Source organism: Sorghum bicolor, chromosome 5, assembly GCF_000003195.3.
Source record: "Sorghum bicolor cultivar BTx623 chromosome 5, Sorghum_bicolor_NCBIv3, whole genome shotgun sequence".
NCBI lineage: Eukaryota > Viridiplantae > Streptophyta > Magnoliopsida > Poales > Poaceae > Sorghum > Sorghum bicolor.
In genome coordinates this window covers 12545669-12572999 of record NC_012874.2, presented here as the reverse complement: position 1 = coordinate 12572999, position 27331 = coordinate 12545669, and the positions used below count along the sequence as shown (strand labels likewise).

At 37.2% G+C, this 27331-nt stretch overlaps 2 protein-coding genes and 3 long non-coding RNA genes across 9 annotated transcripts; 2 read left to right on the top strand and 3 right to left on the bottom strand.

Moving 5' to 3' along the window:
* Positions 947 to 18431, bottom strand: LOC110435513 (ubiquitin-like-specific protease ESD4). Of its 4 annotated transcripts, XM_021461132.1 has the most exons (11): positions 18342 to 18431; positions 18165 to 18246; positions 16743 to 16816; positions 16200 to 16430; positions 3531 to 3711; positions 3317 to 3409; positions 3110 to 3235; positions 2881 to 2981; positions 1670 to 1748; positions 1405 to 1522; positions 947 to 1240 (listed from the first exon to the last, which is right to left on the bottom strand). In XM_021461132.1, the coding sequence occupies exons 3-10, from the start codon at positions 16775 to 16777 to the stop codon at positions 1415 to 1417; spliced, it is 954 nt and encodes a 317-aa protein (XP_021316807.1). In that variant the 5' UTR covers positions 16778 to 16816; positions 18165 to 18246; positions 18342 to 18431; the 3' UTR covers positions 947 to 1240; positions 1405 to 1414. The 4 variants fall into 4 exon arrangements, 3 of the variants coding, with proteins under 3 accessions (XP_021316807.1, XP_021316809.1, XP_021316808.1); XR_002453231.1 differs by lacking the exons at positions 16200 to 16430; positions 16743 to 16816; positions 18165 to 18246; positions 18342 to 18431 and adding exons at positions 8120 to 8174; positions 9449 to 9619 and having other exon boundaries at positions 1017 to 1240; XM_021461133.1 differs by lacking the exons at positions 947 to 1240; positions 1670 to 1748 and having other exon boundaries at positions 1423 to 1522.
* LOC110435516 lies at positions 4958 to 7446 on the top strand. Its single transcript, XR_002453234.1, has 3 exons — positions 4958 to 5906; positions 7094 to 7179; positions 7379 to 7446. It is a non-coding gene; the product is annotated as an uncharacterized LOC110435516 (long non-coding RNA).
* On the top strand, positions 7564 to 25982 carry LOC110435512 (ubiquitin-like-specific protease ESD4). Of its 2 annotated transcripts, XM_021461130.1 has the most exons (11): positions 7564 to 7653; positions 7749 to 7830; positions 9239 to 9312; positions 9618 to 9851; positions 23218 to 23398; positions 23520 to 23612; positions 23694 to 23819; positions 23948 to 24048; positions 25181 to 25259; positions 25405 to 25522; positions 25687 to 25982. In XM_021461130.1, exons 3-10 carry the CDS (start codon positions 9278 to 9280, stop codon positions 25510 to 25512), a joined length of 957 nt encoding a protein of 318 aa, XP_021316805.1. In that variant the 5' UTR covers positions 7564 to 7653; positions 7749 to 7830; positions 9239 to 9277; the 3' UTR covers positions 25513 to 25522; positions 25687 to 25982. The 2 variants fall into 2 exon arrangements, with proteins under 2 accessions (XP_021316805.1, XP_021316806.1); XM_021461131.1 differs by lacking the exons at positions 7564 to 7653; positions 7749 to 7830; positions 9239 to 9312; positions 9618 to 9851 and adding an exon at positions 16442 to 16606 and having other exon boundaries at positions 25687 to 25926.
* Positions 18549 to 19367, bottom strand: LOC110435514. The gene is made up of 4 exons (XR_002453232.1): positions 19278 to 19367; positions 19101 to 19182; positions 18817 to 18902; positions 18549 to 18616 (listed from the first exon to the last, which is right to left on the bottom strand). It is a non-coding gene; the product is annotated as an uncharacterized LOC110435514 (long non-coding RNA).
* LOC110435515 lies at positions 19485 to 21844 on the bottom strand. Its single transcript, XR_002453233.1, has 3 exons — positions 21025 to 21844; positions 19753 to 19838; positions 19485 to 19552 (listed from the first exon to the last, which is right to left on the bottom strand). It is a non-coding gene; the product is annotated as an uncharacterized LOC110435515 (long non-coding RNA).

Here is a 27331-nt window from a genome sequence, read left to right as displayed (position 1 = left end):
GGCCGGGTTGTGGGAGGTGGGGAGGGCCGGTTTCTAGAACTCTCTGTTTGTGACAAAAGGACGAGTTTTTTTTTGAGTGCCGAGCGCGGGAGCACTGTGGAGTTAGAGCATCTCGTTGGCAAAAAAAAATGGCAAAATGAGCAAAAATGCATCTCCAACCGTGTTTGGCAAAGCAAATTAACACGCTTGGCAAATTTATGAGCGGCTGCCGGACTCGCTTGCCAACGCGTGATCCCTCTTCTTCTTTCCCTTTCCCGGGCGGCAAGTGAAACTTCTGCCCGTCGTCCCCTCGTTGTTCCTGGCACAGACCGGCCGACATTGTTTGAAGGAAACTTTGCACTGGTGCACAGAAACTTTCTATTGGTAAACAATAAACGTTTCACCGGTATAAAACTTTCTATTAGCGCAGACAAGAAAGAGCGCAGGAAACTTTCCATTTCACCAGTATAAAACTTTCTATTAGCGCAGGAAACTTTCCATTGATAAACAATAAACTTTTCACCGTATACAAGAAACTTTGCGCACAAGAGGTTTTGTTAAGTTTTGGCAATCATCAAATATTTGACTTGACTTGCCATCCTTTTTACTTAGATTTGCCAAACAGTTTTTGCCAAACTCCGCGTCGCCCCACACTGATCACGGTGGGGAGGCCGATTTTTTTTTTAACAAAGCCGGGAGGCCGATTAGGTAGACGATAACAGTCTGGGCTTTTTTTAGGGACAGTTCGGGCTTTTTTATATATATGGTGAGAAATTGAGAGGTGGGGAAAAATTAAACGGTGAGGGAGAAAAAGAAGACACTGTATTGTGGGCCTCAGACTTAATGCTAGGATAATGAGCGTGATGTGTTTTTTTTTAAAAAAAAAGGGCAACCACGATATTAGATCTTTGAAAAATCTGGCCTCACTTGAGCACAAAACATTTTACAAATTCATTGAGCCAAAATGTATTTGGAACATCATAGTTTTTATTGAACATTTATTTTTGAATGAGCCAAAAAGTATTTGGAACATCATAGATTAAAAAAAACGCATATTATTGTTATTTTGAGTTCTACCCAGACATCACCATTTTGATATTTTTCCCACTAACATTTTCTAAGAAAAATCTGTTACAAGCTGACTGAGAGTGTGTATATATATATAGATAAGAGAGAGTGAGGTTGAGTTGCTGGAACTAGGAAATCTCCATTTCCTTCTGAAATCGTTGAGTTGAACACCTTGCAGTTTGCATTTTTAAACCTGAACAGTAAAACATAATATCAGTCATATATGTATACTGCATTTTTGTCTAGATGGCTGTATTAAGTGGATGAATTGGATTAGGCAACAAGGAAGTAGTGGGTGAATTATAATGACTGAAAGAAAAACAGGCATAATGAGTTTGTCCATAATATGTTATGTACCTGAGGAGATTTATGTGTCTGAACTTATAAACTTCTTCACAGCAGCAGTTGTTTTTAAATTCTTTGGGTGTCTCAGAATGTAATTTGCAATCTTCTGACGATATGTGTTGGTATCCTCCTTCACAATCGAGCACAGAGGTAGCATATTGTTTATTTTTGAAAAAAAAAAGATATGCACTTGTCAGCTGTGTTGCCCATAAGAAATGGGTAAAAAATTAGAAAGAATAAACATAAATGTGTAAAAGCAAAAAAAAAAAGTACAAACCATGGATAAGTCATGCAAATGCAATTTCCTGCCATCCCAAAGCTCCATAAACTTCATCACATAGATACCACAGTCAAAGCTGTTTTTTTGGAAAAAAAAGATAAAATAGATTACATTTGGAAATATAAACACTATGACATTAGAATCTTTGGATGGGAAGTTAAAAAAAAAGTTGACACAAACTAGTAGCCTATCAGTAAAAAAGTTTCAAAAATGCGCTATTAAAGAGTTTTTGAAATTAAATATAGATGATAAAGTTTTGCATGTAAAATTATAAAAGTTTCCAATATCAGAATACAAAGTTTCAAAACTTGGAGTGTAAAGTTTGCTATTATAAAATGTTAATTTAGATATATATATAAAGTCCATAGCATCTTAGTAGAAAGTTTAAAATGAGATAAAATAAAATTTATGAAATTAGGTGTAGAGTTTTAAAATCCTAAAGCTTTGAAGCAAGTAGTATAAGTTTATAAGGTGGTTCAAAGTTTTTAACATTTATAAAGTTTATGGGATGTTACAGTATAAAATTTATAATCCTAGACAGCAAACTTTGAAATACGACATTGTAAACTTTATACTCCTACGTTGAAAACTTTACAACCAAAGTATTAGGGGCTTTTGTAAAAAAAAGGCTAGATTAAAAATTAGAACTGTAACCCTATAAAACTTGGTACTTTAACAATTCATACTCAGAAAAATAAAAAATATTTTAACAAGAGATGAGAAAACTTGGTACATATAGCTTTAACAATTCATACTCAGAAAAATAAAATATCTTTTAATAAGAGATGAGAAACTTTTGTACTACAGTGTTAATCATATTGCAAAACTTTGTAATGGTGGAAAAAATTTGAACTATGATACTATAAACTGTGTACAGCTAGGTTTATAAATTTGCACTTGTAAAATGAGTAAAAAAGAACTTTAAAATTATGATATTACAGAATTTTTACTAGGTTCAATATTTTACTCTCAGAAATTATCAAATTATGATATATAATTGCAGGTGTAATACTTTGAACTATGACAATATAAAAAAAATTCTGCTTGATTGAGAACTTTACAATAAAAAAATTATTAACTTTCAGTCATGACTTTACAAATAAAAAAATGTGCTGTCTTGTAAAATATTTTGAAACTTTGCACTACTAGTTCCAGAACTTATCAAAGAAAAAGGAAGCAAAAGAAGAAGGCAGATGTATGGAAAATACCCAGTTTTCTGTTGCGGTGCTGGTTGTACTTGAATTGGGAGACTCAACTTGTCAAACACCTTCCCAAAATTGTGTCGGTATAGCTTTCTGAAGTTGTCACACTGACAAAATGGATAAAATAAAAAGACTATAAACAAGAGTACTTTGAATAGTTAAAAAAAGACATAAATGATATGAAACTTATGTTTGAAATAAACCAAATGAATGTGTGAAAAAAAGGTTTTCTCACTATCTCGTTCGTCATCTTTGAGGTGGTACCATCCATTTCCAAAGAGTTAAGGATATCAAATCGATTGTCCCTAATGTTAGCTACTATCAACCACCAATGTTCAAATTTGCACACGGGGATCATGACCTGGGGCATTGATTTAAAAAATGTGTTGAACTGGACTATGATGGGTAAGAATAAAAAACTAGAAACATGATCCATGCTAACCATGTTGAATTTGTTAATGGAAAAACCAATCACCCGACTGGAGAGATATGAATTATATGCTGAAACTTCAAATGTCTGTGTACAAAGTTTGTCCTGCCATGTAAATAGAAAAGGATGTGTAAGAAGGAAAGGTGCAGTAAAAATTGTGAATTAAAAAAATACATGTACAAGTTGAATATGATAAAAATAAGATTAGTTATTGTAATCATATTACCACAACATCACTTGTTAAGAAACATTTGGATGGCTTCAAATCTGGGTTTGCTTTGTAGTCGGTATTGAGTGCTTCACAAAAAACATTCATAACAAATGTCCCTACTCTGTGCCTCCGACGAAAAGAGTCTCCAAACAAAGTTGCATCAACATGGTAACGTCCTATTTGCACAATTGTTTCGCTGCAAACATGGCATAGAAAAAAAAAGCAAAAAGAACAAGTGCCAAGATATTATCAACCAAAAACAAAAACCAGTTTCAGTTAATTAATAACTATTTCTATTTTAGGTTCTTTTCATATTCTATTCTAGGTTCTGTTTATTAGAAAATGCAGTCTGAACCTTGCGGCACATGCATGAAGCACATATAGATAAAAATATAAACTAATTACACAGTTTACCTGTAAATAACGAGATGAATCTTTTGAGCCTAGTTAGTCTATGATTGGATAATATTTCTTAAATAAAAATAAAATGCTATAGTATCGAAATTTTACTACTGTCTGCATGCTTTCCATGTTGCTATTTTTTTCATCTTTTTAGAGGATAGCTATTTTTTTCAGATGCCAAAGTTAATTACCAGTTTTGATGTTTCATTAAAATAAAACACACTAACTTTTGTCAAATTATTAAATATATGTACGCCTTACGCGCGTCTGGGTTGCTTTGGAAAAATTGTTGTTTTGAATAAATAAAGATTTTAGTTGTTAATATATTTTGACGACTTTAACATGTTTGGTTTAACAAAATATCATGAGCTCCCGAAGGGAGCAAGTAGCACTGTTCCATCTTGTCACCAATAATGCATAAATGTCTACTGACCCACACCATGCCACCTCGTAGACCCTAGCTACAGTGTCATGAGCGGCTGCATACTAAATGCTTGTGTATATATACCCTCTCCATACTCACAAAGAAAATCATTTACACTCACAATGCAAGACTCATCACAGAGTCCAAGACAATTAATTATATATTATTTATGGTATTGGTTTGGTCCATGGCACCTAGGCGGAAATTTTGTCTTTTCCATGCGGATCGTCATAGTTCCTCTCTTGTTCCATTAGAGTTCCTTCTTCGTCACCAATGTTCACAGACTATAATTTTCTTTACAATCAGCGCAATGAAAAGGAGCAGACAGAAATTAAAGGCGAAGAGAAATTTTCACAATTAAAGATAAATATTTTGGTTGGTTAAATTTTTGGATATTGATATAACACATATTTAACAAAAAAAATTACATACTACACATGCTTTAAAAAAGGAACACGGTGCCCAAATTCGGCAAGGACGAAGACTCAGACACCATCTTAGATGTAGGGGCAAGATGATGTGACGAATACGATTTAATAAAAAATATCAAATAAATACTACATTAGTTATTGTTTGATACATACTTTATCTGTCCAAAAAAAGTGTTGTTTTAAAATTTCAGACATCTTGTCTAATAATCCGTTTTATTTAAAATTTTTACATAAATATTATATATTTTGTTAAGATCTATTTTATCATTAGCGATAGTACTAATGATTTATTTATTTTATAATTTACATAAAATTTTTGAATAAGACAAATGGTGAAACATGATTTTTAAGGGTTTATGCTATTCTCACTTGGTAAAAATAGAGGATGACAGATGGGACCGCTCATTTGGTAAAAGAATATGTGTCTCCAACAAGTTGCGCTCGGGATAGCAACTTGGCTTGACAAATCTCGGCAGTAGAAACCTCTAGATAACAACTTGGGAAATTTAGCAAGTTGAGATAAGGAGTTGTTGGAGGAGGATTTTTATGTTTTAGCAAATTTTGTAGGGTAGCAAGTTGAAATACAAGTTATTGGAGATGCTCTAAGTCATATAAAAAAAAGTCCCTATAAGAAGCTCCACAGTGCCTCTCGTTCTAGATTCTTCCCCAAATTTCTCATCCCCTCATCCCCATCATCCGGTGGTCTCTCCCTCACGTTCTCGATCCCCACCAGGGCGGCGCGGGCGACGCAGCAGCGACGGCCGGCCTCCTCCTCTCCACTCGCGTCGCGTCTCGCCGTGTCGACCAGATCCGTGCCGCCGGCTCATGGTGGAGTACGACGGCATCCCAGGGCCACGGCGCAGCGGGCTAGGGTTTGGCTTCTCCCTCTCTTGTCCTTCCCCACGGCCTCGTCCCCGGCGCCAGCGACCCTGGCACGGCCGATCTCGGGAAGGGAGGCACCTCTGGCGCGGCGGGGCTCCGGCGTGGACAGACGAACGCCCCCTCAATCTGCAACGGCGGTACGGGGCCGGCGCGACGTCGTTGGGGCGACCTTGCCCCCTGAGCAGAGGCGGCGCGGGCGGAGCACCCTCCCCTCCCCCGCGTGGGGGCTCTGGCGGCGAGCATCTCCATCAGGTCCGCTCCCTTTTTTCTTGTATTAATCTGTCTCAATTCTTTTTAGGATCGTGATGCCAGGCACATGCTTTATTTAGCCAAATATGGCTGCTGAACGCAGTCATGGCCGTGGAACTTAGTCACAAAGTGATTTTGGATGTTAACAAAAATAGGCCAGCCTTCAAATTTCAGTTGAACAAATATATATGTTACTGAATAGTGAATACTTTTGCTTGCAAATTATGCCTGGGCTAAAAGTGTGCACCATTTGTTTTACATGCTGTAAATTTAAGAACTTGAAATTGAGCTACATGCAATCCTGAGATGAAATCGTTTCTTATCACACTCCTCAGGGATCATGCTGTGCCAGGTTTTTTTAGAAGATGAAATTCTTGCAACATGGTGCATTGGATAAATATTGTTTATTGCCTAACCAATAGAAAAGGAGCAAGATTTCAAAAAAAGCTTATCATGTTTTACTCCTCGATGAGCTGAACAAATTAGCTTTTCAATGCATATTTTAGTGTACACATATTTTTATAGATAATTATAATAGTTCGTTTACAAAATAATTTAGATTGATCATGATAGTTTTATTTCCTTTCCTAAACTGAGGTAGGATAATACATTCAAAGAAACTTCATGTTTGGATATGTGCTCTAGTAGCAGTCCATCCTGACATAGATGAAGCATTTTGGTATGTATATGAATATATGATGCTTGTCCATGTTGCTTTTCCAAATTATAATCTTATTGCCCGTGGTAAAGATGCCTGCAATACAGTGGGAACTGTTTAATTTTTGGCCTCGGATCTTGCCTTTATTGTACAATGTACGATTTCTTACCATGATTGAATTAAATAGGTGTTAGGCCTGTATATGGGGCTTCCATCTGTGCTGTAAACAACGGCTTTGTCAGTGACACATTTTTTTTATTTAGAAGTCCAACTACTAACATGCGGCTTCCAACTCCATTTCACTATGAACTCACTACAGTTACCTTTCTCATGTAATTATAATATATTGCTATGCACTTTATACTAGATATAGAACAAAAGATATTGGTCCAAGTCTCAGATCTGCCTAATGCTATGGTTAATTTTTGACAAAAAAAAAATCACGACATATGCAGGTTTAGTACGCATTGTTGTTGTTCATTGATTGAGGATTAATGATTGTTTTGTCAAAATAAACTTGCTACATTTGCAGGTTAAATGGTTATTGCTATTCTTCATTGATTGAGGATTAATGAGGGGATGAGCACTACACAACCTCTGGCCCCTGTGTATGATAAGGTGAGATGTCTCGATTAATGTTTGAGATCTTCCTATTGCTTTGCTTAACTTCGACAAGAAATATTACTATCTTCACCATTCCTAATTTGGGGCTAAAGAAAAATCAGGTTCTAATTTGGGAAGCAACAGCCTTTTTTCGCATTGTGATTCAGTGACCCTCAAATTTGCTTCAGCACTGAATTTTGTTGTTTTCTGCTAGATTTTCAGAGCAAAAAGGTTCCTTTGTGGAAGTGGTCTTGGTCAGCTGGTTGAAATAATAAAGGCAATATTTCTCTTCTCTTTTACCCAAGATTTGGGGTACTCCAACAGTCATTTATTTTTCCAGTGAACTATGGCATGGTTTTACATGATTCATCAATCACTATTTTTTCTTCTTCAATTTGCTATAGTAATCGACATCAAACCATGTATGAGTTGCAGCAGCCTGATTCCAGATTATAGTCAGTGATTTTCATAGTGCTATGGGTGTCCCAGGTATTCTGTCCGCTCTTTTTAGCATTGTCCCCTGAATGATCTTCATCTACAGTTTTTATAGTAATCGACATCAAAACATGTATGCTTTGCTGCAGATTGATACTGAAGGGAGCACGTCATATTCCCAGTCAATAATAAGTTTTAGAAGATTTACAATTCAAGCTAGAAGCGTAAAAGGTACACACCATTTTATTTACTTCCTAGTACTATGTTACTATGTATGAAAGTTATCATCTCCTAAATGGGTATATGAACCGTGGAATATCATGTATGCTTTACTGCGGTTTCACACTGAAGGAAGCAAAAACAATATTGTGCTCCTACTGAATAATAATACTCATCCAAACTGCGGTGTATGTATTTAGTAGTGATGCATTGACACATCATTGTTTGATGATGAAATATTTTCTGGTTACATTTCGATCCTGCAAAATAAATAGGCAATGCAGCAGCTTAGAATGGATACCTGCCTTATCACAGAGGCTTCCAATTTGTGCACATGTAATTTTGCTTGCTCATACCTGATGCAAAAACTAAATAATGATGATGAGTCAAAAATGCCGTGTGCTCACTACAGAAAGGCAAAAGCTTTTTAGTTAATCTTGTTTACTTCCAAAATATTTTTGCAAAATAGGAATAGTAGCACTTTCGTTTGTATTCGATAAATATTGTCCAATTATGGACTATATACCTGATGCAAAAACTAAATAATGATGATGACTAAAAAATGCCGTGTGCTCACTACAGAAAGGCAAAAGATTTTTAGTTAACCTTGTTTACCTCTAAAAAATTTTGCAAAATAGGAATAGTAGCACTTTCGTTTGTATTTGACAAATATTGTCCAATTATGGACTAAGAGCAACTCCACAGCCCTTAAAACTAGACCCCTACTTTTAATTTGGGTGCTCCTCCTACTTCTTAGGGCTCAACTTTTTTTTGCTTCAACTCCAACATTACCACCCAAATTTGGGCCTCCAAACCTATTCCAGAGAGAATGACATAAGGGACCCACTCGTCATTGTCTTTTTTTTCTTTCTCTTCTTTGGATAGGAACACAATTAGAGCATCAATCCGGTTACGGTAGGGTGTCATACAGGGCTAGGACACGCGATGGAGGATGGGGGCTTGGGCCAACAAGAATGGGGTCTGAGGGAAAATATGGGTGCCCAGCCAAATATGGGGTCTGGAGGGTCTGCTGGAGTAATGTTTTTAGCCTAGACACCTATATTTAGCTATTGGGGCTTGAGTAGGGAACCTGCTGGAGTTGCTCTAACTAGGCTCAGAAGATTCGTCTCGTCAAACTGTGCAATTAGTTTTTTTCTATCTATATTTAATACTCCATCTAAAAAAATTTTCAAAATTTTTGGGAACTAAACAAGGCCTACACCTCGATGTCCTTTTGCCTTAAAAAGATTGCGGTTCACATGAAGAATTCCTATCTAATTAGAAGATAGCTCTGTGCAGGTTGCTATAAAGTAACATGTTCAGCAGATGTCATGTTTAACCTGTCCATACCAAATGTTGCCTTATTACGAATGTTTCCTTTCCGTTCAGTGATTTCTTATTGGCTAACTGGTTTGTACAGGTTTCACAGGTATCCTACTCTGCAAGTTGGATATCCAGGATGCTGGTGCATGTACTCCCTAGAGTGGTAGAGTGGTACGACTCTTGTATTTCTTTGGTTTACTCACGGATCAAATTTAGAGCTCTTTATGGAACTATAAAAGTGCTTTAGTCCTCTCTAATAACTTTTAGAAGCCTGGAGTTGTTAAAAGAGACTAAAATTTAGTAGCACCTTTTAGGAGCTCCCAGTGGAACCAAAGCCTTAATAGCATCCATCTGTTCTGTATTTTATCGATTAAGATTTTATCTACAATGATGGCATCCCCAAACCGATCTCATCACCATTCCCCTGATTCTTCCATTTGTGTTTCCTGATGCCCACTGCATTTGCACCTTTATAGGCAAGTCAAAAGTTGCTACATTTGCACACTGTTTGCTGGCGATAAAGGAAGTCAAAAGTCGCTACAGTACATAGAGCTGTACTATGGACCATGGAGAAGGGAAGTAGGGAAGGGAAGTAGTGAAGAGAAAGAGGAGTGCACGTGGTCCTCGCTACTGGGGACGAATTCAAGAGCACCTGTCCTGGCAGCTGCGTCTTGTCTCGCTGCATCGTCTCGCTGCGTCTTGTCTCGCTGGTACGTTCCTGCCTTTTACTTTTTACTCTACCGGATGATGCTTGCACTGTGCCATCTGTCTCCCTGGGTCTTCTTGGATGCTTGCATTGAGAGCAGCATCCGAAATAGTAGCAGGGGTCGATGGGGGGCCCACAACCGACTAGATAGCTCTTAGTTTTTTGTCGGCAGAATAGTCATTTTGGTCCCTCAACTATTACTCCAGGCTCAATTTCGTCCCTAAACTTTCAAAACGACTGTTTTAGTCCTCAGAGTATACTTTTAGGTTCAGTTTCATCCTTAGAACTGTGAAGATGGTCGTTTTGGTCCTCAAACTTTGTATTATGAGCTCAATTTCATTTTAAAACTATTAAAGTGTATTTTATCCTTTAACTTTTATTTTTTAACTCAACTTCTTCTATGTTGTACGCGGAATGCTGCACTATTGTACATCATTAGCTCCAACACCACCAACAATTGAAGATAGAAAAATAATATTTATCCAAAAACTCTTTCATGGCCATTGATAATTCTAAGCTGTTATTTTTAGTGTTACCTTATAATTGTACCATTTATATATGTCCAACTAAATTGATATTTGTGGGAGCAATTATAGTTACATCGAACACTATTTATTCTTCAAGAATACATGGATATATTGAATGGATGAAATTATGCTTAAAATATAATGTTTTATTTTTGAATAGACAAAATTGAGTTGGAAATAAAAAGTTAAATGCACTTTGATAGTTTATGGATGAAATTGAGTCCAAAATACAAAATTTAGGGACTGAAACGATCATCTTCATAGTTGTAGGCCAAAACTGAGCCTAAAACTAAAGTTTGAGGACTAGAATGGCCGTTTTAAAAATTTAGGGACGAAATTGAGCCTCGAGTAATAGTTGAGGGACCAAAATGGCTATTGTGCCTTTTTTGTCCTTGCAATGTATAGCACCCCCGCTCGACCCTCGATCATGCTCCAAACAAATCAACAGATCCCCTTCGTCCTCTCTTAGGACCTTCCACAGTGTGGAAGCGATGCCCACAAAAATCTGTAAAAAACAAAACTAGCACCACTCGGATGCTGCAGTGTGCATTTTGATTCTTGAGAGTCAGAGGTGCAGAGGCAATCTGGCTCGCACAGCAAACAAAAATACTTCTTTAATGAATGGGCATGGGTGCTTCTACATGCATCGAATCTTTTATTTCAAGCATCGTTGTTGGCATCGGCTCAAAGTGGAAAGAGAGAATTTTAGCACCACTTCAAGAGCACACTGAAGAAGGCCTTAGGCATTGTTTAGTTCCAATTTTTTTTCAAGATTCTCCGTCATATCAAATCTTGTATCATATGAACCATTAAATATAGATAAAAAAACTAATTACACCGAGACGAATTTTTTAAGTTTAGTTAGTCTCTGATTAGACAATAATTGTTAAATAAAAACAAAGTGCTACAGTAATAAAATTCAAATTTTTTTTGAACTAAACCAGGTCTAAGAGCAAGTAATGGTCTTGTTTAGTTCTCAAAATTTTTTGATAGTAGTTTCGTTTTTATTTGACAAACATTGTTTAATTACGGAGTAAACTAAGTTTAAAAGATTCATCGAGCGCATGAGGCCTTGTTTAGTTCCAAAAAAGTTTACAAAATTTTTTAGATTCTCAGTAATATCAAATCTTTAGACGTATGTATAAAGTATTAAATATAGATGCAAATAAAAATTAATTACACAGTTTGGTCAAATTTGATGAGACGAATAGTTTGGTCAGAATTGACCAGACGAATCTTTTAAGTCTAGTTAATCTATAATTAGATAATATGTCGATTTCCTAAAATTTTTTATAACTGGACCCTCCAGTGTGCAGGCGAACCTTGCAAGCAGTAATAAAAGTAACATATATTACAGTTCGATAGCTATAGTGTGTAGGCCTACATAGAACAAAAAAAAAATGTATGAATAGTAGATGCGCATGTGTTGGGCTCGGTTCTCCGTTGGGCTCGGTTCTCCGTTCGACACCTGCGACACTGAGACGCCTGCCCGTGTTTGGCTGCACGCGTGCCTGTGTTTGGCTGCATGCGTGCCCGTGTTTGGCTTGTGATGTGGGCATCACTTTTCACAGCAGGGGTCACCGTCCACAGTGTGTGCCTGGGCGCAAGAGGCATTCAGGTGCAGGCGTGCAGCCCTTTAATGTTGTGCAGCCCGCTCTTAGCATCGATCCTTTAAAGTCTGTAAAAATGTGGGCCACTCCGTCAGCAAGAGTCATCGATTCTTCAAAGGCTGTATAAGCAATTGAGATTGTAGCCAGTCAAATATAATACTTGAAGAGCCAGGACCACGACTCATGCAGTCATGCTGCATGGTGAACTGCACCATATATATCGCTGCTTAGGTAAAGTAATATTACTTTATAAACTCTTAGGTAAAGTAATATTACTTTATAATCTTGGCACCACTACTTCTACATGCACGCTCCCTATCCTGGCATCACTTTACTCATTATAAGAGCATTGAAGGGCTGCACAGCATTAAAGGGCTGCACCTGACAGGTTTTGTTTAGTTGGCAATTTTTTTTTGATTTTTGGATACCATATCACTTTTGTTTGTTTGTAGCACATAGTATTGTCTAAGAGTATAGACTAAGTAGTCCATCCCATATAAGATAAATAATTATTTCTCTTTACAATCCTGTGCAAAGCTAAGAAAGAGAGGAGTGAAAAAAAATAACAATTTTTTATTCTCTATGGATAGTGTATAAGCTTATGGGTATCTTTTGCTATGGACTTCTTGGACTAGTCTCACAATGTTCCAGTTACCTGATAGCAAATATAGAAAAATATTTTAATCCTATGGACTACCTTATGGCACACATTGCGGTTGCTCTAATTATAGACTAATTAGGATCAAAAGATTTCTCTCGCGATTTATAGGTACCTGTGTATTTAGTTTTTATTTTTGTCTAAATTTAATACTCCATACATGTTCCATTTGAAGTGGATGCATGCCGGCCATTTTGGCGTGCCTTTTGAGACAAACAAGGGCAGGCCCGTCTTTTGATCCATTTCTCTTCACTCTGTCTCATTTAGGCTATTTTTTGTTTTTATTTGATAAATATTATAAAATCATGTACTAACTAGTCTGAAAAGATATGGATGTAGATGTGGGCACGATGCATGTCTAAATCTTTTCAGAGCCAGACAGTCTACTTAGCATGTGTCTCACTCTGAAAAGATATGGACTACTTGTCTCGCTTGTTGTCTCACTTGTCTGGCTTGTACTGTTAAGTAGACATGCATCGTGCCCACATCTACATCCATATCTTTTCAGACTAGTTAGTACATGATTTTATAATATTTATCAAATAAAAACAAAAAATAGCCTAAATGAGACAGAGTGAAGAGAAATGGATCAAAAGACGGGCCTGCCCTTGTTTGTCTCAAAAGGCACGCCAAAATGGCCGGCATGCATCCACTTCACATGGAACATGTATGGAGTATTAAATTTAGACAAAAATAAAAACTAAATACACAGGTACCTATAAATCGCGAGAGAAATCTTTTGATCCTAATTAGTCTATAATTAGAGCAACCGCAATGTGTGCCATAAGGTAGTCCATAGGATTAAAATATTTTGCTATATTTGCTATCAGGTAACTGGAACATTGTGAGACTAGTCCAAGAAGTCCATAGCAAAAGGTACCCATAAGCTTATACACTATCCATAGAGAATAAAAAATTGTTATTTTTTTTCACTCCTCTCTTTCTTAGCTTTGCACAGGATTGTAAAGAGAAATAATTATTTATCTTATATGGGATGGACTACTTAGTCTATACTCTTAGACAATACTATGTGCTACAAACAAACAAAAGTGATATGGTATCCAAAAATCAAAAAAAAATTGCCAACTAAACAAAACCTGTCAGGTGCAGCCCTTTAATGCTGTGCAGCCCTTCAATGCTCTTATAATGAGTAAAGTGATGCCAGGATAGGGAGCGTGCATGTAGAAGTAGTGGTGCCAAGATTATAAAGTAATATTACTTTACCTAAGAGTTTATAAAGTAATATTACTTTACCTAAGCAGCGATATATATGGTGCAGTTCACCATGCAGCATGACTGCATGAGTCGTGGTCCTGGCTCTTCAAGTATTATATTTGACTGGCTACAATCTCAATTGCTTATACAGCCTTTGAAGAATCGATGACTCTTGCTGACGGAGTGGCCCACATTTTTACAGACTTTAAAGGATCGATGCTAAGAGCGGGCTGCACAACATTAAAGGGCTGCACGCCTGCACCTGAATGCCTCTTGCGCCCAGGCACACACTGTGGACGGTGACCCCTGCTGTGAAAAGTGATGCCCACATCACAAGCCAAACACGGGCACGCATGCAGCCAAACACAGGCACGCGTGCAGCCAAACACGGGCAGGCGTCTCAGTGTCGCAGGTGTCGAACGGAGAACCGAGCCCAACGGAGAACCGAGCCCAACACATGCGCATTACTATTCATACATTTTTTTTCTTGTTCTATGTAGGCCTACACACTATAGCTATCGAACTGTAATATATGTTACTTTTATTACTGCTTGCAAGGTTCGCCTGCACACTGGAGGGTCCAGTTATAAAAAATTTTAGGAAATCGACATATTATCTAATTATAGATTAACTAGACTTAAAAGATTCGTCTGGTCAATTCTGACCAAACTATTCGTCTCATCAAATTTGACCAAACTGTGTAATTAATTTTTATTTGCATCTATATTTAATACTTTATACATATGTGAGAATCTAAAAAATTTTGTAAACTTTTTTGAACTAAACAAGGCCTCATGCGCTCGATGAATCTTTTAAACTTAGTTTACTCCGTAATTAAACAATGTTTGTCAAATAAAAACGAAACTACTATCTAAAATTTCTAAAATTTTTGAGAACTAAACAAAACCATTACTTGCTCTTAATCCTGGTTTAGTTCACAAAAAAATTTGAATTTTATTACTGTAGCACTTTGTTTTTATTTAACAATTATTGTCTAATCAGAGACTAACTAAACTTAAAAAATTCGTCTCGGTGTAATTAGTTTTTTTATCTATATTTAATGGTTCATATGATACAAGATTTGATATGACGGAGAATCTTGAAAAAAAATTGGAACTAAACAATGCCTAAGGCCTTCTGCAGTGTGCTCTTGAAGTGGTGCTAAAATTCTCTCTTTCCACTTTGAGCCGATGCTAACAACGATGCTTGAAATAAAAGATTCGATGCATGTAGAAGCACCCATGCCCATTCATTAAAGAAGTATTTTGTTTGCTGTGCGAGCCAGATTGCCTCTGCACCTCTGACTCTCAAGAATCAAAATGCACACTGCAGCATCCGAGTGTTGCTAGTTTTGTTTTTTACAGATTTTTGTGGGCATCGCTTCCACACTGTGGAAGGTCCTAAGAGAGGACGAAGGGGATCTGTTGATTTGTTTGGAGCATGATCGAGGGTCGAGCGGGGGTGCTATACATTGCAAGGACAAAAAAGGCACAATAGCCATTTTGGTCCCTCAACTATTACTCGAGGCTCAATTTCGTCCCTAAATTTTTAAAACGGCCATTCTAGTCCTCAAACTTTAGTTTTAGGCTCAGTTTTGGCCTACAACTATGAAGATGATCGTTTCAGTCCCTAAATTTTGTATTTTGGACTCTTTTGTCTATTCAAAAATAAAACATTATATTTTAAGCATAATTTCATCCATTCAATATATCCATGTATTCTTGAAGAATAAATAGTGTTCGATGTAACTATAATTGCTCCCACAAATATCAATTTAGTTGGACATATATAAATGGTACAATTATAAGGTAACACTAAAAATAACAGCTTAGAATTATCAATGGCCATGAAAGAGTTTTTGGATAAATATTATTTTTCTATCTTCAATTGTTGGTGGTGTTGGAGCTAATGATGTACAATAGTGCAGCATTCCGCATACAACATAGAAGAAGTTGAGTTAAAAAATAAAAGTTAAAGGATAAAATACACTTTAATAGTTTTAAAATGAAATTGAGCTCATAATACAAAGTTTGAGGACCAAAACGACCATCTTCATAGTTCTAAGGATGAAACTGAACCTAAAAGTATACTCTGAGGACTAAAACAGTCGTTTTGAAAGTTTAGGGACGAAATTGAGCCTGGAGTAATAGTTGAGGGACCAAAATGACTATTCTGCCGACAAAAAACTAAGAGCTATCTAGTCGGTTGTGGGCCCCCCATCGACCCCTGCTACTATTTCAGATGCTGCTCTCAATGCAAGCATCCAAGAAGACCCAGGGAGACAAAGATGGCACAGTGCAAGCATCATCCGGTAGAGTAAAAAGTAAAAGGCAGGAACGTACCAGCGAGACAAGACGCAGCGAGACGACGCAGCGAGACAAGACGCAGCTGCCAGGATAGGTGCTCTTGAATTCGTCCCCAGTAGCGAGGACCACGTGCACTCCTCTTTCTCTTCACTACCCTTCCCTACTTCCCTTCTCCATGGTCCATAGTACAGCTCCATGTACTGTAGCGACTTTTGACTTCCTTTATCGCCAGCAAACAGTGTGCAAATGTAGCAACTTTTGACTTGCCTATAAAGGTGCAAATGCAGTGGGCATCAGGAAACAGAAAACACAAATGGAAGAATCAGGGGAATGGTGATGAGATCGGTTTGGGGATGCCATCATTGTAGATAAAATCTTAATCGATAAAATACAGAACAGATGGATGCTATTAAGGCTTTGGTTCCACTGGGAGCTCCTAAAAGGTGCTACTAAATTTTAGTCTCTTTTAACAACTCCAGGCTTCTAAAAGTTATTAGAGAGGACTAAAGCACTTTTATAGTCCCATAAAGAGCTCTAAATTTGATCCGTGAGTAAACCAAAGAAATACAAGAGTCGTACCGCTCTACCACTCTAGGGAGTACATGCACCAGCATCCTGGATATCCAACTTGCAGAGTAGGATACCTGTGAAACCTGTACAAACCAGTTAGCCAATAAGAAATCACTGAACGGAAAGGAAACATTCGTAATAAGGCAACATTTGGTATGGACAGGTTAAACATGACATCTGCTGAACATGTTACTTTATAGCAACCTACACAGAGCTATCTTCTAATTAGATAGGAATTCTTCATGTGAACCGCAATCTTTTTAAGGCAAAAGGACATCGAGGTGTAGGCCTTGTTTAGTTCCCAAAAATTTTGAAAATTTTTTCAGATGGAGTATTAAATATAGATAAAAAAAACTAATTGCACTAATTGCACAGTTTGACGAGACGAATCTTCTGAGTCTAGTTAGAGCAACTCCAGCAGGTCCCCTACTCAAACCCCATATTTGGCTGGACACCCATATTTTCCCTCAGCCCCCATCCTCCATCGCGTGTCCTAGCCCTGTATGACACCCTACCGTAACCGGATTGATGCTCTAATTGTGTTCTTATCCAAAGAAGAGAAAGAAAAAAAAGACAATGACGAGTGGGTCCTTTATGTCATTCTCTCTGGAATAGGTTTGGAGGTCCAAATTTGGGTGCTAATGTTGGAGTTGAAGCAAAAAAAAGTTGAGCCCCAAGAAGTAGGGGGAGCACCCAAATTAAAAGTAGAGGTCTAGTTTTAAGAGCTACTGGTGGAGTTGGTGGAGTTGCTCTTAGTCCATAATTGGACAATATTTGTCAAATACAAACGAAAGTGCTACTATTCCTATTTTGCAAAATTTTTTGGAGGTAAACAAGGTTAACTAAAAATCTTTTGCCTTTCTGTAGTGAGCACACGGCATTTTTTAGTCATCATCATTATTTAGTTTTTGCAATAGATATATAGTCCATAATTGGACAATATTTATCGAATACAAACGAAAGTGCTACTATTCCTATTTTGCAAAAATATTTTGGAAGTAAACAAGGTTAACTAAAAAGCTTTTGCCTTTCTGTAGTGAGCACACGGCATTTTTGACTCATCATCATTATTTAGTTTTTGCATCAGGTATGAGCAAGCAAAATTACATGTGCACAAATTGGAAGCCTCTGTGATAAGGCAGGTATCCATTCTAAGCTGCTGCATTGCCTATTTATTTTGCAGGATCGAAATGTAACCAAAAAATATTTCATCATCAAACAATGATGTGTCAATGCATCACTACTAAATACATACACCGCAGTTTGGATGAGTATTATTATTCAGTAGGAGCACAATATTGTTTTTGCTTCCTTCAGTGTGAAACCGCAGTAAAGCATACATGATATTCCACGGTTCATATACCCATTTAGGAGATGATAACTTTCATACATAGTAACATAGTACTAGGAAGTAAATAAAATGGTGTGTACCTTTTACGCTTCTAGCTTGAATTGTAAATCTTCTAAAACTTATTATTGACTGGGAATATGACGTGCTCCCTTCAGTATCAATCTGCAGCAAAGCATACATGTTTTGATGTCGATTACTATAGAAACTGTAGATGAAGATCATTCAGGGGACAATGCTAAAAAGAGCGGACAGAATACCTGGGACACCCATAGCACTATGAAAATCACTGACTATAATCTGGAATCAGGCTGCTGCAACTCATACATGGTTTGATGTCGATTACTATAGCAAATTGAAGAAGAAAAAATAGTGATTGATGAATCATGTAAAACCATGCCATAGTTCACTGGAAAAATAAATGACTGTTGGAGTACCCCAAATCTTGGGTAAAAGAGAAGAGAAATATTGCCTTTATTATTTCAACCAGCTGACCAAGACCACTTCCACAAAGGAACCTTTTTGCTCTGAAAATCTAGCAGAAAATAACAAAATTCAGTGCTGAAGCAAATTTGAGGGTCACTGAATCACAATGCGAAAAAAAGGCTGTTGCTTCCCAAATTAGAACCTGATTTTTCTTTAGCCCCAAATTAGGAATGGTGAAGATAGTAATATTTCTTGTCGAAGTTAAGCAAAGCAATAGGAAGATCTCAAACATTAATCGAGACATCTCACCTTATCATACACAGGGGCCAGAGGTTGTGTAGTGCTCATCCCCTCATTAATCCTCAATCAATGAAGAATAGCAATAACCATTTAACCTGCAAATGTAGCAAGTTTATTTTGACAAAACAATCATTAATCCTCAATCAATGAACAACAACAATGCGTACTAAACCTGCATATGTCGTGATTTTTTTTTGTCAAAAATTAACCATAGCATTAGGCAGATCTGAGACTTGGACCAATATCTTTTGTTCTATAACATAGTACTAGGAAGTAAATAAAATGGTGTGTACCTTTTACGCTTCTAGCTTGAATTGTAAATCTTCTAAAACTTATTATTGACTGGGAATATGACGTGCTCCCTTCAGTATCAATCTGCAGCAAAGCATACATGTTTTGATGTCGATTACTATAGAAACTGTAGATGAAGATCATTCAGGGGACAATGCTAAAAAGAGCGGACAGAATACCTGGGACACCCATAGCACTATGAAAATCACTGACTATAATCTGGAATCAGGCTGCTGCAACTCATACATGGTTTGATGTCGATTACTATAGCAAATTGAAGAAGAAAAAATAGTGATTGATGAATCATGTAAAACCATGCCATAGTTCACTGGAAAAATAAATGACTGTTGGAGTACCCCAAATCTTGGGTAAAAGAGAAGAGAAATATTGCCTTTATTATTTCAACCAGCTGACCAAGACCACTTCCACAAAGGAACCTTTTTGCTCTGAAAATCTAGCAGAAAATAACAAAATTCAGTGCTGAAGCAAATTTGAGGGTCACTGAATCACAATGCGAAAAAAAGGCTGTTGCTTCCCAAATTAGAACCTGATTTTTCTTTAGCCCCAAATTAGGAATGGTGAAGATAGTAATATTTCTTGTCGAAGTTAAGCAAAGCAATAGGAAGATCTCAAACATTAATCGAGACATCTCACCTTATCATACACAGGGGCCAGAGGTTGTGTAGTGCTCATCCCCTCATTAATCCTCAATCAATGAAGAATAGCAATAACCATTTAACCTGCAAATGTAGCAAGTTTATTTTGACAAAACAATCATTAATCCTCAATCAATGAACAACAACAATGCGTACTAAACCTGCATATGTCGTGATTTTTTTTTGTCAAAAATTAACCATAGCATTAGGCAGATCTGAGACTTGGACCAATATCTTTTGTTCTATATCTAGTATAAAGTGCATAGCAATATATTATAATTACATGAGAAAGGTAACTGTAGTGAGTTCATAGTGAAATGGAGTTGGAAGCCGCATGTTAGTAGTTGGACTTCTAAATAAAAAAAATGTGTCACTGACAAAGCCGTTGTTTACAGCACAGATGGAAGCCCCATATACAGGCCTAACACCTATTTAATTCAATCATGGTAAGAAATCGTACATCGTACAATAAAGGCAAGATCCGAGGCCAAAAATTAAACAGTTCCCACTGTATTGCAGGCATCTTTACCACGGGCAATAAGATTATAATTTGGAAAAGCAACATGGACAAGCATCATATATTCATATACATACCAAAATGCTTCATCTATGTCAGGATGGACTGCTACTAGAGCACATATCCAAACATGAAGTTTCTTTGAATGTATTATCCTACCTCAGTTTAGGAAAGGAAATAAAACTATCATGATCAATCTAAATTATTTTGTAAACGAACTATTATAATTATCTATAAAAATATGTGTACACTAAAATATGCATTGAAAAGCTAATTTGTTCAGCTCATCGAGGAGTAAAACATGATAAGCTTTTTTTGAAATCTTGCTCCTTTTCTATTGGTTAGGCAATAAACAATATTTATCCAATGCACCATGTTGCAAGAATTTCATCTTCTAAAAAAACCTGGCACAGCATGATCCCTGAGGAGTGTGATAAGAAACGATTTCATCTCAGGATTGCATGTAGCTCAATTTCAAGTTCTTAAATTTACAGCATGTAAAACAAATGGTGCACACTTTTAGCCCAGGCATAATTTGCAAGCAAAAGTATTCACTATTCAGTAACATATATATTTGTTCAACTGAAATTTGAAGGCTGGCCTATTTTTGTTAACATCCAAAATCACTTTGTGACTAAGTTCCACGGCCATGACTGCGTTCAGCAGCCATATTTGGCTAAATAAAGCATGTGCCTGGCATCACGATCCTAAAAAGAATTGAGACAGATTAATACAAGAAAAAAGGGAGCGGACCTGATGGAGATGCTCGCCGCCAGAGCCCCCACGCGGGGGAGGGGAGGGTGCTCCGCCCGCGCCGCCTCTGCTCAGGGGGCAAGGTCGCCCCAACGACGTCGCGCCGGCCCCGTACCGCCGTTGCAGATTGAGGGGGCGTTCGTCTGTCCACGCCGGAGCCCCGCCGCGCCAGAGGTGCCTCCCTTCCCGAGATCGGCCGTGCCAGGGTCGCTGGCGCCGGGGACGAGGCCGTGGGGAAGGACAAGAGAGGGAGAAGCCAAACCCTAGCCCGCTGCGCCGTGGCCCTGGGATGCCGTCGTACTCCACCATGAGCCGGCGGCACGGATCTGGTCGACACGGCGAGACGCGACGCGAGTGGAGAGGAGGAGGCCGGCCGTCGCTGCTGCGTCGCCCGCGCCGCCCTGGTGGGGATCGAGAACGTGAGGGAGAGACCACCGGATGATGGGGATGAGGGGATGAGAAATTTGGGGAAGAATCTAGAACGAGAGGCACTGTGGAGCTTCTTATAGGGACTTTTTTTATATGACTTAGAGCATCTCCAATAACTTGTATTTCAACTTGCTACCCTACAAAATTTGCTAAAACATAAAAATCCTCCTCCAACAACTCCTTATCTCAACTTGCTAAATTTCCCAAGTTGCTATCTAGAGGTTTCTACTGCCGAGATTTGTCAAGCCAAGTTGCTATCCCGAGCGCAACTTGTTGGAGACACATATTCTTTTACCAAATGAGCGGTCCCATCTGTCATCCTCTATTTTTACCAAGTGAGAATAGCATAAACCCTTAAAAATCATGTTTCACCATTTGTCTTATTCAAAAATTTTATGTAAATTATAAAATAAATAAATCATTAGTACTATCGCTAATGATAAAATAGATCTTAACAAAATATATAATATTTATGTAAAAATTTTAAATAAAACGGATTATTAGATAAGATGTCTGAAATTTTAAAACAACACTTTTTTGGACAGATAAAGTATGTATCAAACAGTAACTAATGTAGTATTTATTTGATATTTTTTATTAAATCGTATTCGTCACTTCATCTTGCCCCTACATCTAAGATGGTGTCTGAGTCTTCGTCCTTGCCGAATTTGGGCACCGTGTTCCTTTTTTAAAGCATGTGTAGTATGTAATTTTTTTTGTTAAATATGTGTTATATCAATATCCAAAAATTTAACCAACCAAAATATTTATCTTTAATTGTGAAAATTTCTCTTCGCCTTTAATTTCTGTCTGCTCCTTTTCATTGCGCTGATTGTAAAGAAAATTATAGTCTGTGAACATTGGTGACGAAGAAGGAACTCTAATGGAACAAGAGAGGAACTATGACGATCCGCATGGAAAAGACAAAATTTCCGCCTAGGTGCCATGGACCAAACCAATACCATAAATAATATATAATTAATTGTCTTGGACTCTGTGATGAGTCTTGCATTGTGAGTGTAAATGACTTTCTTTGTGAGTATGGAGAGGGTATATATACACAAGCATTTAGTATGCAGCCGCTCATGACACTGTAGCTAGGGTCTACGAGGTGGCATGGTGTGGGTCAGTAGACATTTATGCATTATTGGTGACAAGATGGAACAGTGCTACTTGCTCCCTTCGGGAGCTCATGATATTTTGTTAAACCAAACATGTTAAAGTCGTCAAAATATATTAACAACTAAAATCTTTATTTATTCAAAACAACAATTTTTCCAAAGCAACCCAGACGCGCGTAAGGCGTACATATATTTAATAATTTGACAAAAGTTAGTGTGTTTTATTTTAATGAAACATCAAAACTGGTAATTAACTTTGGCATCTGAAAAAAATAGCTATCCTCTAAAAAGATGAAAAAAATAGCAACATGGAAAGCATGCAGACAGTAGTAAAATTTGGATACTATAGCATTTTATTTTTATTTAAGAAATATTATCCAATCATAGACTAACTAGGCTCAAAAGATTCATCTCGTTATTTACAGGCAAACTGTGTAATTAGTTTATATTTTTATCTATATGTGCTTCATGCATGTGCCGCAAGGTTCAGACTGCATTTTCTAATAAACAGAACCTAGAATAGAATATGAAAAGAACCTAAAATAGAAATAGTTATTAATTAACTGAAACTGGTTTTTGTTTTTGGTTGATAATATCTTGGCACTTGTTCTTTTTGCTTTTTTTTTCTATGCCATGTTTGCAGCGAAACAATTGTGCAAATAGGACGTTACCATGTTGATGCAACTTTGTTTGGAGACTCTTTTCGTCGGAGGCACAGAGTAGGGACATTTGTTATGAATGTTTTTTGTGAAGCACTCAATGCCGACTACAAAGCAAACCCAGATTTGAAGCCATCCAAATGTTTCTTAACAAGTGATGTTGTGGTAATATGATTACAATAACTAATCTTATTTTTATCATATTCAACTTGTACATGTATTTTTTTAATTCACAATTTTTACTGCACCTTTCCTTCTTACACATCCTTTTCTATTTACATGGCAGGACAAACTTTGTACACAGACATTTGAAGTTTCAGCATATAATTCATATCTCTCCAGTCGGGTGATTGGTTTTTCCATTAACAAATTCAACATGGTTAGCATGGATCATGTTTCTAGTTTTTTATTCTTACCCATCATAGTCCAGTTCAACACATTTTTTAAATCAATGCCCCAGGTCATGATCCCCGTGTGCAAATTTGAACATTGGTGGTTGATAGTAGCTAACATTAGGGACAATCGATTTGATATCCTTAACTCTTTGGAAATGGATGGTACCACCTCAAAGATGACGAACGAGATAGTGAGAAAACCTTTTTTTCACACATTCATTTGGTTTATTTCAAACATAAGTTTCATATCATTTATGTCTTTTTTTAACTATTCAAAGTACTCTTGTTTATAGTCTTTTTATTTTATCCATTTTGTCAGTGTGACAACTTCAGAAAGCTATACCGACACAATTTTGGAAAGGTGTTTGACAAGTTGAGTCTCCCAATTCAAGTACAACCAGCACCGCAACAGAAAACTAGGTATTTTCCATACATCTGCCTTCTTCTTTTGCTTCCTTTTTCTTTGATAAGTTCTGGAACTAGTAGTGCAAAGTTTCAAAATATTTTACAAGACAGCACATTTTTTTATTTGTAAAGTCATGACTGAAAGTTAATAATTTTTTTATTGTAAAGTTCTCAATCAAGCAGAATTTTTTTTATATTGTCATAGTTCAAAGTATTACACCTGCAATTATATATCATAATTTGATAATTTCTGAGAGTAAAATATTGAACCTAGTAAAAATTTTGTAATATCATAATTTTAAAGTTCTTTTTTACTCATTTTACAAGTGCAAATTTATAAACCTAGCTGTACACAGTTTATAGTATCATAGTTCAAATTTTTTCCACCATTACAAAGTTTTGCAATATGATTAACACTGTAGTACAAAAGTTTCTCATCTCTTATTAAAAGATATTTTATTTTTCTGAGTATGAATTGTTAAAGCTATATGTACCAAGTTTTCTCATCTCTTGTTAAAATATTTTTTATTTTTCTGAGTATGAATTGTTAAAGTACCAAGTTTTATAGGGTTACAGTTCTAATTTTTAATCTAGCCTTTTTTTTACAAAAGCCCCTAATACTTTGGTTGTAAAGTTTTCAACGTAGGAGTATAAAGTTTACAATGTCGTATTTCAAAGTTTGCTGTCTAGGATTATAAATTTTATACTGTAACATCCCATAAACTTTATAAATGTTAAAAACTTTGAACCACCTTATAAACTTATACTACTTGCTTCAAAGCTTTAGGATTTTAAAACTCTACACCTAATTTCATAAATTTTATTTTATCTCATTTTAAACTTTCTACTAAGATGCTATGGACTTTATATATATATCTAAATTAACATTTTATAATAGCAAACTTTACACTCCAAGTTTTGAAACTTTGTATTCTGATATTGGAAACTTTTATAATTTTACATGCAAAACTTTATCATCTATATTTAATTTCAAAAACTCTTTAATAGCGCATTTTTGAAACTTTTTTACTGATAGGCTACTAGTTTGTGTCAACTTTTTTTTTAACTTCCCATCCAAAGATTCTAATGTCATAGTGTTTATATTTCCAAATGTAATCTATTTTATCTTTTTTTTCCAAAAAAACAGCTTTGACTGTGGTATCTATGTGATGAAGTTTATGGAGCTTTGGGATGGCAGGAAATTGCATTTGCATGACTTATCCATGGTTTGTACTTTTTTTTTTTGCTTTTACACATTTATGTTTATTCTTTCTAATTTTTTACCCATTTCTTATGGGCAACACAGCTGACAAGTGCATATCTTTTTTTTCAAAAATAAACAATATGCTACCTCTGTGCTCGATTGTGAAGGAGGATACCAACACATATCGTCAGAAGATTGCAAATTACATTCTGAGACACCCAAAGAATTTAAAAACAACTGCTGCTGTGAAGAAGTTTATAAGTTCAGACACATAAATCTCCTCAGGTACATAACATATTATGGACAAACTCATTATGCCTGTTTTTCTTTCAGTCATTATAATTCACCCACTACTTCCTTGTTGCCTAATCCAATTCATCCACTTAATACAGCCATCTAGACAAAAATGCAGTATACATATATGACTGATATTATGTTTTACTGTTCAGGTTTAAAAATGCAAACTGCAAGGTGTTCAACTCAACGATTTCAGAAGGAAATGGAGATTTCCTAGTTCCAGCAACTCAACCTCACTCTCTCTTATCTATATATATATACACACTCTCAGTCAGCTTGTAACAGATTTTTCTTAGAAAATGTTAGTGGGAAAAATATCAAAATGGTGATGTCTGGGTAGAACTCAAAATAACAATAATATGCGTTTTTTTTAATCTATGATGTTCCAAATACTTTTTGGCTCATTCAAAAATAAATGTTCAATAAAAACTATGATGTTCCAAATACATTTTGGCTCAATGAATTTGTAAAATGTTTTGTGCTCAAGTGAGGCCAGATTTTTCAAAGATCTAATATCGTGGTTGCCCTTTTTTTTTAAAAAAAAAACACATCACGCTCATTATCCTAGCATTAAGTCTGAGGCCCACAATACAGTGTCTTCTTTTTCTCCCTCACCGTTTAATTTTTCCCCACCTCTCAATTTCTCACCATATATATAAAAAAGCCCGAACTGTCCCTAAAAAAAGCCCAGACTGTTATCGTCTACCTAATCGGCCTCCCGGCTTTGTTAAAAAAAAAATCGGCCTCCCCGCCGTGATCAGTGTGGGGCGACGCGGAGTTTGGCAAAAACTGTTTGGCAAATCTAAGTAAAAAGGATGGCAAGTCAAGTCAAATATTTGATGATTGCCAAAACTTAACAAAACCTCTTGTGCGCAAAGTTTCTTGTATACGGTGAAAAGTTTATTGTTTATCAATGGAAAGTTTCCTGCGCTAATAGAAAGTTTTATACTGGTGAAATGGAAAGTTTCCTGCGCTCTTTCTTGTCTGCGCTAATAGAAAGTTTTATACCGGTGAAACGTTTATTGTTTACCAATAGAAAGTTTCTGTGCACCAGTGCAAAGTTTCCTTCAAACAATGTCGGCCGGTCTGTGCCAGGAACAACGAGGGGACGACGGGCAGAAGTTTCACTTGCCGCCTGGGAAAGGGAAAGAAGAAGAGGGATCACGCGTTGGCAAGCGAGTCCGGCAGCCGCTCATAAATTTGCCAAGCGTGTTAATTTGCTTTGCCAAACACTGTTGGAGATGCATTTTTGCTCATTTTGCCATTTTTTTTTGCCAACGAGATGCTCTAACTCCACAGCGCTCCCGCGCTCGGCACTCAAAAAAAAACTCGTCCTTTTGTCACAAACAGAGAGTTCTAGAAACCGGCCCTCCCCACCTCCCACAACCCGGCCCGGCTCGGCGCTCCCCTTACCAGCCGCCGCCTCCGCTGCCACCCCCGCCCATCGCGCGACCGTCCGTCGTCTCTCAACGGATCCGGCGAGGACGCGTCTCCTCCGGCCGCTTGGACGTACGGGGAGCTCGCGGAGTCTCCACTCCCGGCTAGCTTCGCGGCTCCTCCCCTCTGGATAGGAGAACTTCACATCTCCGCGAAGCGGCGAGCCCCGGCCTCTCCACGCCTGCCCCGGCCTGCGCCCTCGCGAACAGCCATCCGCGCGCCCGCCTCTGCAGCTCGCCGTCGCCCTCCACGAACCGACATCCGCCCACGCCGCCCACTTCTGGATCTCACACTCGCCCTCCGTGGAACCGCTGTCCGCCCTCGCCCGCAGCAGTACACGAGCATCAGGGACGAGGAAAC